This window comes from Tarenaya hassleriana, unplaced genomic scaffold (genome assembly GCF_000463585.1).
Source record: "Tarenaya hassleriana unplaced genomic scaffold, ASM46358v1 Cleome3, whole genome shotgun sequence".
In the NCBI taxonomy this organism is placed as follows: domain Eukaryota; kingdom Viridiplantae; phylum Streptophyta; class Magnoliopsida; order Brassicales; family Cleomaceae; genus Tarenaya; species Tarenaya hassleriana.
In genome coordinates, this window is record NW_010966177.1 from 3,831,716 (window position 1) to 3,846,932 (window position 15,217).

The 15,217-nt window shown below is 38.3% G+C and overlaps 4 protein-coding genes and 3 long non-coding RNA genes across 12 annotated transcripts in view; 3 read left to right on the plus strand and 4 right to left on the minus strand.

Annotated features, from left to right (window-relative positions):
• LOC104819192 (bifunctional epoxide hydrolase 2) overlaps positions 1-85 on the plus strand; it is a 1,710-nt gene extending 1,625 nt beyond the window's left edge. The window contains 1 exon segment of the mRNA XM_010549152.2: positions 1-85. Within this exon segment, the coding sequence (XP_010547454.1) occupies positions 1-70 (70 nt within the window). The 3' untranslated portion in view covers positions 71-85.
• Positions 2-820, minus strand: LOC109116875. 3 transcript variants are annotated; one of them, XR_002024447.1, is made up of 3 exons: positions 532-820; positions 138-240; positions 2-46 (listed from the first exon to the last, which is right to left on the minus strand). It is a non-coding gene; the product is annotated as an uncharacterized LOC109116875 (long non-coding RNA). The 3 variants fall into 3 exon arrangements; XR_002024448.1 differs by having other exon boundaries at positions 4-14; XR_002024446.1 differs by lacking the exon at positions 2-46 and having other exon boundaries at positions 115-240.
• A 988-nt stretch (positions 821-1,808) lies between these two features.
• LOC109116912 lies at positions 1,809-3,863 on the plus strand. The gene is made up of 7 exons (XR_002024471.1): positions 1,809-1,961; positions 2,190-2,308; positions 2,427-2,600; positions 2,960-3,052; positions 3,139-3,216; positions 3,306-3,375; positions 3,602-3,863. It is a non-coding gene; the product is annotated as an uncharacterized LOC109116912 (long non-coding RNA).
• LOC104819196 (disease resistance RPP13-like protein 4) lies at positions 3,371-6,414 on the minus strand. Of its 2 annotated transcripts, none has more exons than XM_010549155.1 (2): positions 6,293-6,414; positions 3,371-6,205 (listed from the first exon to the last, which is right to left on the minus strand). In XM_010549155.1, the coding sequence occupies exon 2, from the start codon at positions 6,154-6,156 to the stop codon at positions 3,598-3,600; it is 2,559 nt and encodes an 852-aa protein (XP_010547457.1). In that variant the 5' UTR covers positions 6,157-6,205; positions 6,293-6,414; the 3' UTR covers positions 3,371-3,597. The 2 variants fall into 2 exon arrangements, with proteins under 2 accessions (XP_010547457.1, XP_010547456.1); XM_010549154.2 differs by having other exon boundaries at positions 3,377-6,165; positions 6,293-6,399.
• On the plus strand, positions 5,890-6,756 carry LOC104819195. The gene is made up of 2 exons (XR_002024472.1): positions 5,890-5,981; positions 6,058-6,756. It is a non-coding gene; the product is annotated as an uncharacterized LOC104819195 (long non-coding RNA).
• LOC104819193 (salicylate/benzoate carboxyl methyltransferase-like) lies at positions 6,678-8,983 on the minus strand. Its single transcript, XM_010549153.2, has 5 exons — positions 8,836-8,983; positions 8,491-8,614; positions 7,771-8,151; positions 7,354-7,608; positions 6,678-7,265 (listed from the first exon to the last, which is right to left on the minus strand). Exons 1-5 carry the CDS (start codon positions 8,970-8,972, stop codon positions 6,909-6,911), a joined length of 1,254 nt encoding a protein of 417 aa, XP_010547455.1. The 5' UTR covers positions 8,973-8,983; the 3' UTR covers positions 6,678-6,908.
• Positions 8,984-13,403: 4,420 nt separating this feature from the next.
• LOC104819197 (salicylate/benzoate carboxyl methyltransferase-like) overlaps positions 13,404-15,217 on the minus strand; it is a 4,582-nt gene continuing 2,768 nt past the window's right edge. For all 3 annotated transcript variants that reach the window (XM_010549157.2, XM_010549158.2, XM_019203284.1), the window contains 2 exons: positions 13,923-14,177; positions 13,404-13,792 (listed from right to left, as the gene is read on the minus strand). In XM_010549157.2, the coding sequence (XP_010547459.1) occupies positions 13,436-13,792; positions 13,923-14,177 (612 nt within the window). In that variant the 3' untranslated portion in view covers positions 13,404-13,435. The remainder of the gene's footprint in view (positions 13,793-13,922; positions 14,178-15,217) is intronic.

The following is a 15,217-nucleotide window of genomic DNA, read 5'->3' on the forward strand; positions in this document are numbered from 1 at the left end:
TCAGCAGGAGAAGCCTAAAGAAGTCTCAGATGAGATCCTTTCCTTCCTGACCAGGTTATTAAGCACATAGTAGAAATGTGCGATCCCTTTGTCTCGAATCTGATATATACAGACAAAGCTATTCTAAAAGCACTTACTGTGTTGTGCCATAATGTAAGAATGTGTATCCAAAAATATCTGAGCGGCGTCCAAACCCACTTGTCAATGCAATCTCGGAATCCCATTAGGGCTTGGTCAATGCTGAAAAGGAGGAGAGGGAAGGTATGTCGATCAAATTACACAAACCAATCTCGAGAATTTAAGATTTTACCAGAGAAAGACGTCCAGTTACAACGATGTCATATAGATTATCCGTCCATGATATTATCTGGAACATTGATACAAGTATTATGAAAAAATATGCTAAATTCCGTCAACAATAGCTCTACCGTCGTTCACTGTTCAATCAATCAGACAAGCAACCAACTAAATCGCCAAATCGCTGGGTCAAATCAAACCGAATAGCTCTACGGTTGAGGATTAGAAACGGACCTTTGAATATCGTCCGGGCGACTTCAAGGGAATGAACGGCAGTGACGGTGGCGTTCTCCCACGGCCACCACCGCCACTGCGCCGCCATGGGAGAGTATTTCACAATTCACACATTCAGAGAATGGATTCAAATGAATCGTGATTGCTTACAGTCACAGAAATAATAAGCCGAAAAACCGTTGGAAAAAGATTCGTCGCCTTTGATTCGAAAAAGAAAAAAAAGGGAGAGATTCGTCGTCGTCGTCCATCGCCGTCTGGCCCGTCTCGTGCCCCGGCCCCAGGGTTTCCATTCCAGAGGCTTGCGACAGTGCTAGCGAAACGTCACCGTTTCGAAACATCAAGGTTCTTCCTGGGCTAACTTTTTCAAAAATTCTGAGGCCCAACTCGTAAAACTTTTCTCAGCCCTGACCCATGGCTTTTAATAATTATAGAAAGGCCCCCAATACTCCGGATTATAAAAAATAGATCCAAATCGAAACACAATTAGAAGATATAATTAATGTGATCGGCAATACACCTCAAATTCAAAATATTATGAGGGGTAACTTTTCAATAACTTATAAATATCCATGAGAATCTATAATCGTGAAATGATGCATCAAATTGAAATATACATAAAATCCACCCAAAAAAAAAACAAAGAAACCCGGTCGAGTGGTACCTGGACTGGAAGTGACGGTGTTCCTCCTCCAGGTCAGGGGTTCGAATCCAGGCATGCAGAGAGGGAGAGGCATAGCCAAAGGCTGTATGTTCAAAGGCTGCTCCCGGGCCCAGAGAGATGTAGGTTGGGCCGAAGGCCCGGATGAATTTCCTGGTTTGAAAAAAAAAAAAACAAAGAAACTAAAGCCACGTGAAATCGAGGAAAGCTCACCAATCCATGCATTCAAACCACAACACTTCAACGATAAACATGATTATTAATCCTCCTAATCTCCCAAACATCTTCAGTTCGTAATTTTTTCACATATAAATAATACCACTGGCTTACGGTTCCGGTTATTTTTTGGGCACTGCATGTACTAAGAAAACGTATCATATCCATATCCATATACATATCCATACATACATATGCGTACACATCATTTATAGAAAAATATCGTATCATGTCCTCACGTGCGAAAATCGTCGGTCCACTCAAAATGATGCGACGTGTATTATTATAACGAATTTTATTATATTCGTCATTAAGGATACCCGACCCGCATTTAATTAGGCGAATTTTCTAAGCCCAAACAAAATGTTTTGTTAGCCCATCCAGTGAAAGTTCGACCCAACTAGCTAAGCATGATCTGAATTCTGAACGGCGCCGTTTTGTAGGCACAACGTTTGTTTCCGGCAAAATTCGGTGGATTTGAGTTTAGGTTGCCGGCCAGGAAAAACCCCGTGCTTGTTCCTTGTTGTGCAATCTTTGCTCCTTCATCAGTCATCAGGTAAATTGCTAATCATTTGGATTCATTGTATCCCGCTCCTGTGTTCGATTCCTCGAGATATTCACGCTTTCATCTCACTCTCTCGTTCGCTTGTTCAACGACGTCTCTAATCATATCTTTCCGATGATTCCTGTTGGTTCGCGTGGGTAATCTCCATGCTCTAGTTTTTTTTTTTGGGTTCTTGGTCGATTTGGTTTTGGGGAAATTACAATGTTATAGTTCCTGCAGAATGATAATCTCAGTGTCATGGGTCCCGAAAGGGCCTCGAGGGCTGTGCCTGCTGTTGCTGATCCTCCTTCCAAGGAAGAAATCGAAGAGCTCATAAAGAACGGCGCTTTTGATCGAAGGTTTTTTTTTAAGCTCTTCCCGAATTCCCCTGTTTTCATTCTTGTTTCGTTTCAATTAATCTTAGATGTGGTTCAATTTGTTGACATTTATCCGTATTTTGCTGGCGACGATGCTAAGAGTAATGATGATGAAGAAGAAGAAGTATGTGTAGATGGCGAAGCTGAAAATTCCGGAGATGAAGTTGCTCAGGTGTTAGCCGTGGCGGTAAGAACTCTTCTTCCATGGATGTTGATGATGTTGCTGATGGGCTGAAGGAACTTGACGTGGATAATTACGATGACGAGGATGAAGGTATGTCGGCTCCTTCTGTTTTGTTTCTCTGCATCAGGCAAGCATACTGTCACTGTCCAGAATTAGACCTAACTCCATGACAATATGCTGTAAACATGTTGGTTACATGTAGTGACTGGAGTTATCTCCAGAGCTCTCCACAATCTTCAATATTAGTGTTACATTAAAAGGCTCAGGACCATGGTTTTGGTTTAAAACCGAGTTTCACTATCTACACGCATGGCAAAGAAGTCACCTCTGTCTCATACAATCTTTCGGCACCTAATGTATGGGGCTCTCCCCCTTTGCTTGTTCAGCGAATATGGTACCTTTCACTGTATCAGTGACAGTTTTGCTTAACATTTGTATCATACTTGCAGCTTATTGCTACCGGATCGATGGATAAAATGGTAAAACTTTGGGATATCTCTAACAACCAGCCTTCTTACATTGCTTCTCAGAATCCGAAAGTTGTAAGGTATCAAACAAATATATTATTCTGTCCGCTTCATGGAACTGTCCTAACATCTTGTTCGTGATCTGACTCTGATATCACCAGGGAGCTGTTTTCTCAATATCCTTCTGTGCAGACAGTTCCTTCTTGCTCGCCATCGGTGGCTCAAAGGGGAAGCTACAAGTGAGTACCGGCCTTATGCCCGTGAATTCATTCCTCAATTCTGGAAAATGTAAGGCGGGATATGATTAACGTTACTAGCTATTTTGCAGGAGTGGGATATGCTCTCTGACGCGGGTGTCTCACGGAAATATAGGAGCAGCTGAAAAGGAAGAAATTTGGGTAAAGAAAGAACCCATAAAAGGGCTCTTGTTTTCTGCATCTCTCAGCTAAACTTCGGGTTTAATCTTATTGTATACATCGAGAGAAAACTATGATTTGCAGTCTGGAAAAAAAATAAATGGTACAACTTGGTTACAATCATTTGTCATGATGTTTAAATATAAAAATGAAATCGTTTATAATGAATCTGATTCCTCGAACTGATTTATTTGCTCACATTCTTCAGCTCCTGCGAGGTGCAGTCTTCATCCATACACCTCCTCTGAATCCGACGTCTTCGATGGGAAAACTCTCCAACTCTGGACACCAGCTTGCATTCACCGTCCTCAGTTCAGGCATCGCTCGCCGGACCACCTCCCAGTCCATTTCCAGTTCCGACAGCGAACTCAGCATCAAACCCTCGATGCTCCAGTGAGTTCCACCATTCCCTATTCCCCAGAATTTCTCGTGCATTTTCGCCAAATTCCCTGAACATATCGATAGATACCTCAGCATGGGAAGTGAATTAGGGTTCAGCCACGAAGGGCTTGTGGTTCCCGGATAGAATTGCAGAGAGAGCTCGTAGAGCTGTCGCGGAGGATACAGAGTCTCTACTCCGGTGATGAGTTCGTCACCGTAGGCGTCGTAGCAATTGATCGTGATGAACCGAAGTTTGCCTAGGTTAATCAGACAATCGCATTCGTCTTCCCTGATTTGATCGCCCCGAGTCATAACCAAACTGAGTTTTCTAAGGTTTGTGAGATTTTTCAGCTCACTGATCCTGCAGCCGTGGTTTGATCTTGCTGGCTTAAACCCTAAAAGCACTTCGAGGTCGGAGAGATTTCCGATTCCCTTGGGACAGCAGTCTAATGAACCGCAATTTGTCATGTCTAGGACACGGAGTTTCTTAAAGGACACGATCCAGGGTTGAAGATGTTTCAGATTCTGACAGTAACTCACATCCAGAATCTGAAGGTTATGCAGATCTTCCATCGATTGGGGAAGCTGAATCAGCGGATGTGTGTTGCTCAAGCTAAGGTAGGTCAGGTGCTGAAGACTATCAATTCTGTCGAGAATGTCGGATATAGGAGATTCGAAGATGGACTTGGAGATGTCGAGAACTCGGAGATACCTGCATTCGGTGAATTTCTTAGCCAAATCCGAATCGAGCTTGTTCACCTCACCAGTCTTAGTTGTTGACACTATGCTTCTCAGTTTATGATTCGTTTTGATATGCTTCTCATCCAAGTTTGCAGAAATCCCGACATGACGAGAATTAACGCCTTTCGTGTTGTAGAAAGCATCATCATCAGCTATCTTGATCACCAGATCACGAACCAAATCATGAATCTTGCAAGTGAGGATGGTTCCGCTGTAGGTTTTGTCAACGGCTTCTATCAGACACCGGTTTGTGAGACCCGAGAAGCAATCTTCCGCAGCTTCGGTTGTGGATCTTTGGTTTCTCAGCGGGAAAAATCCTTCACCCATCCACCAGTTGACCAGTTGCTGCTTCGGTATGACACAGTCCTCGGGATAGAGCGAGAGGCTGAGGAAACAGGGCTTGAGGTGGGCAGGGAGCTCGTCGTAACTTAGTTGCAACGAAGCCATCACGTTGTGAGAGTCGGAAGTGTTTTCCGCCAGTTCGTCCTGAAAATTCTCGGCGATTCTCTCCCATTCTCGATGCACGGGTTCTTTGCACAGGAGAATTCCTCCGACTGCCTTGATTGTTAGAGGAAGGCCTTTGCACTTCTTCACAACCTCCTTCCCCACTTCCTCCAGCTCAGGCCGGTCGCAGTCCCCACCCGTTGCGGCAAATGCAACTTTGCAGAAAAGCAACCAGCTGTTTTTGGGGCTAAGGAGCTCCGGACGGTGAGTCTTGTCTCTGGCTTGGACCCTGGCCGCGACAGACTCCAGCCTCGTGGTCACAATCACGCTCCCACCCTGATTTTTGGGCAGTCCTTGGTAGATTTTGTCCCACCAGTTTAAGTTCTTGTCCCACACATCGTCCATCACGATCAAATACCTCTTCCCCAGCAGATACTGCTGGATTTTTCGGAGAAGCGTTCCAAGATCATCTCCCACGCTTGCATCGCCTAGATTCCTCAGTATGCTTCTCATGATCTGTTCTTCAGTGAAAGTCTGGGAAACAGACACCCAGATTCTCCTTTCGAACCGGTTTTCTATCTCTTTGTCGTTGAACACTTCCTGGGCAATCGTGGTTTTGCCCAGACCTCCCATGCCGACAAAGGCAATCATCAGGAGCTCTTTCTCGTCGGACCGAAAGAGCCAGTCTTTGATCTTCCTTTTGTCCCCTTCCAAACCGACCACTTGGGTATGATCATACACCGGAGAACTCCATCGGTCCATGCTGTCCACTCCGACATTGATAGGCATGCTCGATCTTAGATAAGGCTCTGCACTTGTGTTTATCCCCTTAATTTTCTCGTTGATCTCTCTCAGCCGTCTGCCTTTCCTGTACAGGAACGAAATCCTCGAAGGGGAGACCTGCGAGAGCCACCCGTTTGAGAATCTCTGCTCGTTATTTTCGTAGCCTTCGCCAATTTGGCAATCGGACAGGATGTCTTCGGCTTCGTAGACCAATTCTCGAAGATCGGAGACGAGTCTGTGTAAGACCTGGTTCTTCCTCTTCTGTCTCTCTGCGTCTCTGAGAAAACATTGCATATACTGCAACTGGTCCTGCAGATGTTGGAGCTGCGAATGGAATTCCGTCACGGCTCTGCCTCTGTCTTCGAGGCTGCTCAACAGTTTTTCCAGAAACACGTTAACCACAGCATCCACCATGGCTCCGACCTGTAAGGAAGGAAAGTCGTCATCAATCCACCATGAGATTCTGCGTGTGACGGTGTGAAAGGGTCAAACTTTGATGGAAAATGGTCAGTTGGATTTTCTCGAGAAAATGGAGGAGAGAGACACTTACAACAACAGCTTGGGGGGCCCTGGCAGGATCTGAACCTCGAAGATCTAAGTTTCACCAAAGGAAGGAGAAGAGAACGTGAGAGACGAAAGCATCTCAACAAAGTCTTCAAGAACAGCAAAGTCAACTGGTCAACTCTTCTACCAGGAATTTTTCCAAGGGCTTTTTTTTATTATTTTCTCACGAAAATTCCTTATACCACAGAACAAAAATGATATTTTCAAAACCGTGCTTTCACAACTATTTCGCAGAAAGTGGACCAAAGGCGAGGCTAGGATTGACTCGTTCCTTGACCATATCGGGGTTGACCGACGGCCAAATGTATAGCAAGTCAGGCCCATATTATTGGTATACAATAAAGTTTTTGAGAGGCACATTACGCATAACGTCATACAATATGGGCTTTTATTATTACATTCATGGGTCTGTATTAAAAGTTCATATTGATCTGAGCATCGAGATATATATATCGTGTTTATATCTGTATCTCATCTAACAGAGACACAAAGGTCCAAGCCTTAGACTCGAAATTACCAACAACAAAAAAGAGACTGTATATGAACTTAAAGCTACGATTGCAACCACATGAAGAAGAAAACATCTGCATGGATGAAGGCAATTATTTCTTGATCAAGGAGACGACAAGGTTGACGGTCGATTTGTGAAGGCAGTCGGAGTGCCGAGAGACATGATGTGCGTACTTCGTGAACAGTGTGTCTGTAATGTCTGGTCCAAAGTGAGCGACCAGCATCGGTTCGCTTACTGCCCTAATGTAGTTAGCCTCTCTTTCTCCGCTCTTATATCTCCCTAACATATAATCCCCTTCGTCACGACTATCCCCCAAATTGTATTCATGCGTTTCTAATTCGTCGATTTCGAAGGAGCCCTCGTTACGGATGATCTCCTTTACTTCTCCTTCGTCCGGATCGTAAAACGGCATGTTGAATGAATCCACCTCTTCCTCTCTCACAATTCCCTGTCACATTAGTCATCATACACATTAGTTTATTCTACGCGAGAAAGGATCGATCTCTTTATTCGTGCATAATTAATTTGGTACGTACCTCGTGGACTAAATCGAGAAGGGATTTGGATAGCAAAGTCCAGAAGTGGCAGCAGTCTCTGTATAATGGATCACGAGCGTTTCTTCCGATTAACGTGAGAACCATGCGTCCATCACATGCCATCTCTTCGGACCGTAACCTTAGAAACAAGGAGAAATCTTTCCTGAACTGATTTAAGTAAGCCTCGTATACAGTCCGAGGGCTATAACTTGTCATAAACACACTCCCCTTATTACTCTCCAGCCCTCGCGGAACCTGAAATATTAAAACGAATAATTCTGGGGTTTATATATATGACCTTTATATTATTAGTATTTTTATACGAGGTTACCATTGGAAATTCCATAAATATTTCAAAGATATCTCTCACTGTGTTACGTTTAGAACATGATGCACTTATATATTATCGTAACCAACCTCGGAGAGCCAATGAAGACTGTAAGAGGAATGCACAAAATGAAGACTCTTGCTGGGGAAGAGCCTCGAATAGAAGGAACCCGGCACTCCCGAAACAAAGCACGAGCCCGTTTTGCGGAAGAAACGTGCAAACTTGAAGGTCGTGTTGAAATCGTTGTCGGGGAGATCGTTCAGGCAACAGTCGACTTCTGGTGGGTCTCGACCCCTTTCTTGGCACAACGCATTGACGGTGTTTACAATTTCGGACATAACCAGGAACGTGTTTTGCCCCGAGGAGCAACCCAAGTCGGCCACTTTGACGCACGGCGGAAAATCTAATCCGATTAACATCTCTTTGGTGCTCTTCACCCGGACCGATCTTGCTTTCTCTATAACTTTTCTCTGCCAAACCCACATGAAAACAGTCGTATTCTCTAATACCATACGAAAGAATGAAGGAATATTCTCTTTCAATCCTTTGCAGTGGCGGACCCACTTGCAAATGTAAGGGGTCACATGCCCCCATTTGCTAAATTTAAAAAAAAAATGATTTCTTTATAAATTTTAAATAAAATTATTAAATGTCCCAATTAAATATTCCATAGTATAAAACTATTGCCTTGGATTATAAAATTTTCTGGTTCTGATTTCTGGTAAGCTCTGATAACATACAGAATAATGAAGGAATATTTAGTGTCACGTATGATCACATAGTCGAGGATTATTTTATTATATATGTACCTGAAGAAGAGAGTTGCAAGCATAGCTGTTTTCTCCATCACCACCAGCCATACTTAGGGCACTGGCAAAAGGGTACGTATTAGTCTTCCCTCCGTCCCCATATTTGTCACCTTTCTCTCCATCACTGCATGAAACATGTTCATATTCATACATAAAAGTTCAGGAAGAAAAAAAAAAGTTCAGGAAGAAACCAAAATTAGGTTAAAGGAGAGTATATATATATAGATTTAGATCGTGTCATCATCAGTGATGAAGATGATGACCATATGACGGTTTTACATGCTCAGAAGCTGTCCATGGACATGATATATACATATATATGTATATATATAAACAAGATGGAACCTTAAGGAAGGAATATTGAAGCGGATGGAACCCGGATCTTCTTCTCGCATTGTGTATTTGCAAGAAAAAACACAGAGGAAGTTGTTTAGGGGAGAGTTGTTAATCACTATTCGCTGACTGACTTTTGTTGTGTTCATGCATTACTCTCCCTATTTATAGATGCTATATATATGGGTCAAACATATCAACTCTTATAAATGGAAATTATTATTATTTTTTTATTAATTTATCACAAAAGATGATGAAGCGTGAGGGTGGGTGGCCCGTGATTCGTAATAAAACAAGTGTACTCTGCAACAGTTTGGTTTCGTCGCACCGATATATATATATATATATATATTATTTATCGGTGTTTGTTTAGAAGATGACGAGACAAACCACCTAAATTGATTTGGCATGAGGGGAAAAAAAATCAAAATAAAACAAAAATGTCTGTCATTACGTGTAAAGAAAGAGGATCAAAGACATTAAATACTTGCCTTTTCGAAACATAAAACAAGTTTTCTTCGAGTATTTTTTTTCCTCAGCAATAATTTAATTTCTATTTCAATTGTTATATAATTTTTCTATAGGATCTCTTTCATTTTCCTCTTAAAAACGTACGTACGAATCATGAAAATGTAAAACGCCGTCGATAGAAGCTGAAATATCTGATTTATTTTAATTTTCATAACTAAGATATTTTGAAAGGATATATATATTTTGAATGGTTCATGAGAGAGTTGAGTTACTCTTGTTTTGTGCATTCGTCCATGTGTTCTCTCTCTTATTTATAGATTATATGGTTGAAACATGTCAAACTTTAAATGTTAAACGGTACATGACCATTTATTGTTTGTTTGCTAAAATTATATCATTTTTCTAAATAATATAATATCATTAAACATATTTATTTATCTAATTCTCTTGTTTTATCATCTTTTTTTTTAAATAAACCTATTTCTTTGCGTTACTTCCATTCTCTTTATCTATCTATTCTATTGCAAAAACCAAGGATATTATAATCTTAGATTGTGACCACCATTATTAGCGTAATACATTTGTAATCTTATATTGTGTTGATTTGATCGTGTGAATGTTTTGAAAATAAAAGCACCACACAATTAAATCGGTATATCATAAATTATTCAAGTATCGGATTAGACTATGTAAAAACAAAGGATAACGATTCATGTATATATAGTGATGTGTGGTCGTTCTTATCCGTAAAAATAGAATAATCATACAAAATTTCGAAACTAACTTTAATTTAAGATTTTAAAATCAACATTTGTATCAAAATAGTAAAGGCGGAATTCTTTATAAAAAAAAAAATCATAAAGGCAGGTGAAGATAAACATACGAAGATGAACTTCTCCTAACTTGCCGTTACGAAAACAAATTGAAAAACATTCTCTAATGTTTTTTGTTTTGATTTTTTTTTTCATAAAGCATGAGAGGATATGCAGGCCATGACTCAGGACATGCCTGCATTTATTAAAAAAAATATAAAAATCTCAGAAGAAAAATTCTTAAATGCGGATCCTAGCTTGCCATGTCCTCGACTGTCGTTATTTAAAAAAAAATAACCTATATATGGAGAAGATAATGCACGAGAAAATATAGAAAAGTAAATCAATTTAATATTAAATATTTTACATCAATATTTATTTTTTTTATCTTTGTAAAATAGACTATTAGAAGAAATATAAATACTAGATATAAACACTCTAAAGAATATGAAGTAGAAAAAGCATGTGAGATATGAAAAAATATGTGAAATGAATGAAATAAACGGGAGAGATAGTAAATTGATTTTTTATTTTTAAACTCTTTTATAAAATTCGAATATTTGTTAATAAACAAAAAAAATAAAAGTATTTTAGATAATTTATAAAAAAAATATATTGCGAACAAAATATATTTTCCAAAACAATTTTTTTATATTTTAGATATTTTTCTTCTTTATCTGGAAATTTGGAAGAAGAAAAAAAACACAAGGAGTAAAATAAGAATTTGTAGATACCAAAATCGATAACGTTATTGTTTTTCCCTTAGGGAAACGGTATTCAACATAGCTTATTTCAGAAATAAATTTCATTTAGAAATTAATATGAATATTTTTTTTTAATCTAGTATAGTCTTTTTTATAATAAAATGTTAATAGTTATCACTTCTTCAACCATATATGTATTGGTCCGTAACAAAAACAAGTGGAATATATATAATGTGGATTTCCTCGCACCGAAAACATGTGTTTTTATTCCATATTAGATTATACTGTTTCCATCGGTATAAAGATAAAAATGTAAAACCGCGTTTGTGGAAGAAGGCGAGAAGGCCACCTTTGTTGAAAGAAGCAGACGCAAACCAATAAATGTGAAAGCGATACGCCTCTCCCGTTATCAAATTCGCACGCCAAAGACATTGGTTTGTCTAATCACTATATATATATACACACATATATATGTTTTGAATGGAAGTTCGGACTTTTGGACGGAAGGTTAGTTAATTTAATTAGACGTGTTTTGAGAACATATAAAATAATAAACATTATCTTGTGAATCAAAATATAAAAAGTCTCCTAATATTGGTAATTTCTTTTAATAATTTATAAATTCGCCGTATTTTTGATCCAATTATATATAATGGCATAACAGAAAAATCTGGGTGAATATTCCTCTCTCCACACTAGTTTTGCATATTTTCTTACCCTTAAGTCATATAAATTTGAGTATCATGATATTGACATTTGTGCCCTTATACTCATTTTCTTTACGCTCAATTGTAGAACGGGCTGACCTAAATTAGTAAATGCTTTCAGGTGCCAGAGTCCCCAAACTCCATGCCTCGCACATGATCATCGGACCACGCCCAACTGCCCCGTACATGTTCTTGTCGGTTTTCGAGAGGAAGTGTTGTCACCCTTTTTTTTTTGAAAAATTATAATTGTAATATACTAAAAAAAAAGATATTTTTCAAAGTAAAAAGAGTATACAGGTTTGTAAGCCGAGAGATTGTGTTATGTAATTCTCTATTTGGATATAGAAAATAAAGTTGGGTCAAAAGTTCGATAAATTTTCGATTAAAAAAATATATAAAAGAAACAAACATTTCCTAATAAGCCTTTTAAAGACCAAAATTGTAATATGTTCATGAACTATTTTTTTTTCTTTCACACTTTTTGGGTCAGAAATAAAAAAGGAAAACTGAAGGTATAGCAGTCCAATATGGATTGTCCAACTAATTATTAATAAGATAATGCAGGAATATCTCGACAAAAAAAACATGCATGTCCGACAAGTTTCGAATGATATGACACATCATATCAGCATATCGAATCTGAATAACATACACCAATCAGCAATTAGACGGTACACTCCCTGATCGCCAAACTCCAAATTTTTATTTTAAATATATTTATGGTGAATATTTTAGATTAATCATGAAATATTTATCAAAACGCTACTAAATTTGAAGGGTGTTCTGCATAACAATGCACAACATATATTTGTTTAATTAATATTTAAAATTTTATAAATATTATAACCGAATCAAAAGAAACCGATTTTTTTTTTGGTTATAATTTTAAGTAGATAAAATCAAATAACCGATTGGTTATAAATTCTTAAAATCCGAAATAACTGAAACCAAACCGACCGAACTGAATATAATTAAATAACCTTTTGGTTATGAATTTTCAAAACCCGAAATAACTGAATCTGAATTAACCGTAACCGATTAACCCAAACCGAACATTTTGCCGATCCCTAATCTAATCTACTTTAATTTGGATAAATAAGACATTTGATGGATATGAAAAGTATATTATAGCCATGGAAATTAATTTAAATACTTTTTTACTCCAAATAAAGTGTTATAATTTGATTTTTGTCTAGTAAAACTAGGTAAATTAAAAAAACAAACGTATATTTTTTTATATAATTTTTCTCATTCATTATGGATCTCGTTCAAGTTTGAGCATGGAAACATATATGATATTTGATACCCGTATCTCATTCTCATCCTAATGATTCCACATGTATATATATATATAAAGAGAGATTTGAGATCATTATCTGGATCTTGAATTAAAAACAAACACACGCATCCACGCAAAAACGTCCAACCACGACCATGTGCCAACCATACCATGTGTGATATATAAAATAATTGTGGGTTTTTATGTAACTTGGTGTGTTTAGAAATTAAAGAAACAATAAATAAAAAGGTTAGGGATGAAATGAGAGAAGAGTGGTCGTAAATGGGGACATTGTCCCTTGTTGTTTTTATTATGTTTTGTGTATATTATAATGATGACTTTACACCATTATAGAAAGAAAAAATAATAAAATTAAAGGAAAGAATATATAACGCAACGGCTAAGACTAAATAAGGAAAGTGGTGAGTGCACAATCAGCTTCCAATTATGTTCCAATCAGACCATGATTGCGCAAATCACTCCATTATCACTTGATTAGATATGCTAATTTGATAATTTGTGCTTAATGTGTATATATATATCTCCTTCAATACGTGTTTGGAAACGTTTTTTCAACGAAGACCATATAAACTTGATTATTTATTGATTCTTCAACAATAATTGCATGGATGGAAACAATTACTTCCTAATCAAAGAAAGGACAAGGGTGACGGTCGATTTGCGAAGGCAGTCGGAGTGCTGAGAGACATGATGTGCGTACTTTGTGAACAGTGTGTCTATAATGTCTTGTCCAAAGTGAGCGACCAGCATCGGTTCACTTACGGCCCTTATGCAGTTGGCTTCTCTTTCTCCGCTCTTATCTCTCCCTAACATGTAATCCCCTTCGTCACGACTTTGCCCCAAATCGAATTCATGTGTTTCTAATTCGCCGATTTTGAAGGAGCCCTCGTTACGGATGATCTCCGTTACCTCTCCTTCGTCCGGATCGTAAAACGGAACGTTGAATGAATCCACCTCTTCCTCTCTCACAATTCCCTGTCACCGTAGTCGTCATATATTCATATATTCACGTCACATGATGATGCGAATTGAATTAGAGAGTTTATTCTTAATTAGCCTCAAAGGGTCGATCTCTTTATTCGTGCATAATTAATTTGGTACGTACCCCGTGGACTAAATCGAGAAGGGATTTGGATAGCAAAGTCCAGAAGTGGCAGCAGTCTCTGTATAATGGATCACGAGCGTTTCTACCGATTAACGTGAGAACCATGCGTCCATCACATATCATCTCTTCGGACCGTGACCTTAGAAACAAGGAGAAATCTTTCCTGAACTGATTTAAGTAAGCCTCGTATACAGTTCGAGGGCTAGAACCTGTCATAAACACACTCCCCTTGTTGCCTTTCAGACCTCGCGGAACCTGAAATATTTAAACAACAACTCCTAGGGTTTATATATAGGGAAAAAACCCTAAAAATTCCTGAACTTGTATTTTGGAGTAATATTAATTCCTAAACTTGTAGAGGTGCCTATTAATTCCCAAACTTGCAAAATTGAACACGTTAAATCCTGAACTTGTTAAACGGTTCCATATTCGTCCATAGCGTTATTTGGTCAAAAAAACGAGTTGACCGATCCGACGTGGCGCGCCACGTCACACGCCACGTCGGATCGGCCTTCCAAGGAAGAAATCGAAGAGCTCATAAAGAACGGCGCTTTTGATCGAAGGTTTTTTTTTAAGCTCTTCCCGAATTCCCCTGTTTTCATTCTTGTTTCGTTTCAATTAATCTTAGATGTGGTTCAATTTGTTGACATTTATCCGTATTTTGCTGGCGACGATGCTAAGAGTAATGATGATGAAGAAGAAGAAGTATGTGTAGATGGCGAAGCTGAAAATTCCGGAGATGAAGTTGCTCAGGTGTTAGCCGTGGCGGTAAGAACTCTTCTTCCATGGATGTTGATGATGTTGCTGATGGGCTGAAGGAACTTGACGTGGATAATTACGATGACGAGGATGAAGGTATGTCGGCTCCTTCTGTTTCCTAACGAGATTGAAAATCATATTAAATTTCATATAATTTCTACGATAAATGAATATTTATTCAAAAGAACAGTTCATAATTTTATTTTCATTCACAAACTGAGAGAAAAGAAATAAAAGTTGAAAAAATATTCATTTGAATGTTAGAGATTTTTTTTTGGCAATGTTATTAGTTTCTACTTGGAGAATATTTTTAAAAAATGCATGTCTTAATTAAGCATATAAGTTTAGTGGGTCCACGTTATTTACCCCCTTTCATTTTTTCCAAAATTTTCTGACGGAAATTATATTCTTTTTAATATAATTTTTTCTAAAACAATTTAGAAATTAAAAGATACTTATATTTTATTCACAAAAACCCTAAAAAAATTTGAACTTATATTTTGGAGTAATATTAATTCCTAAACTTGTAGAGGTGC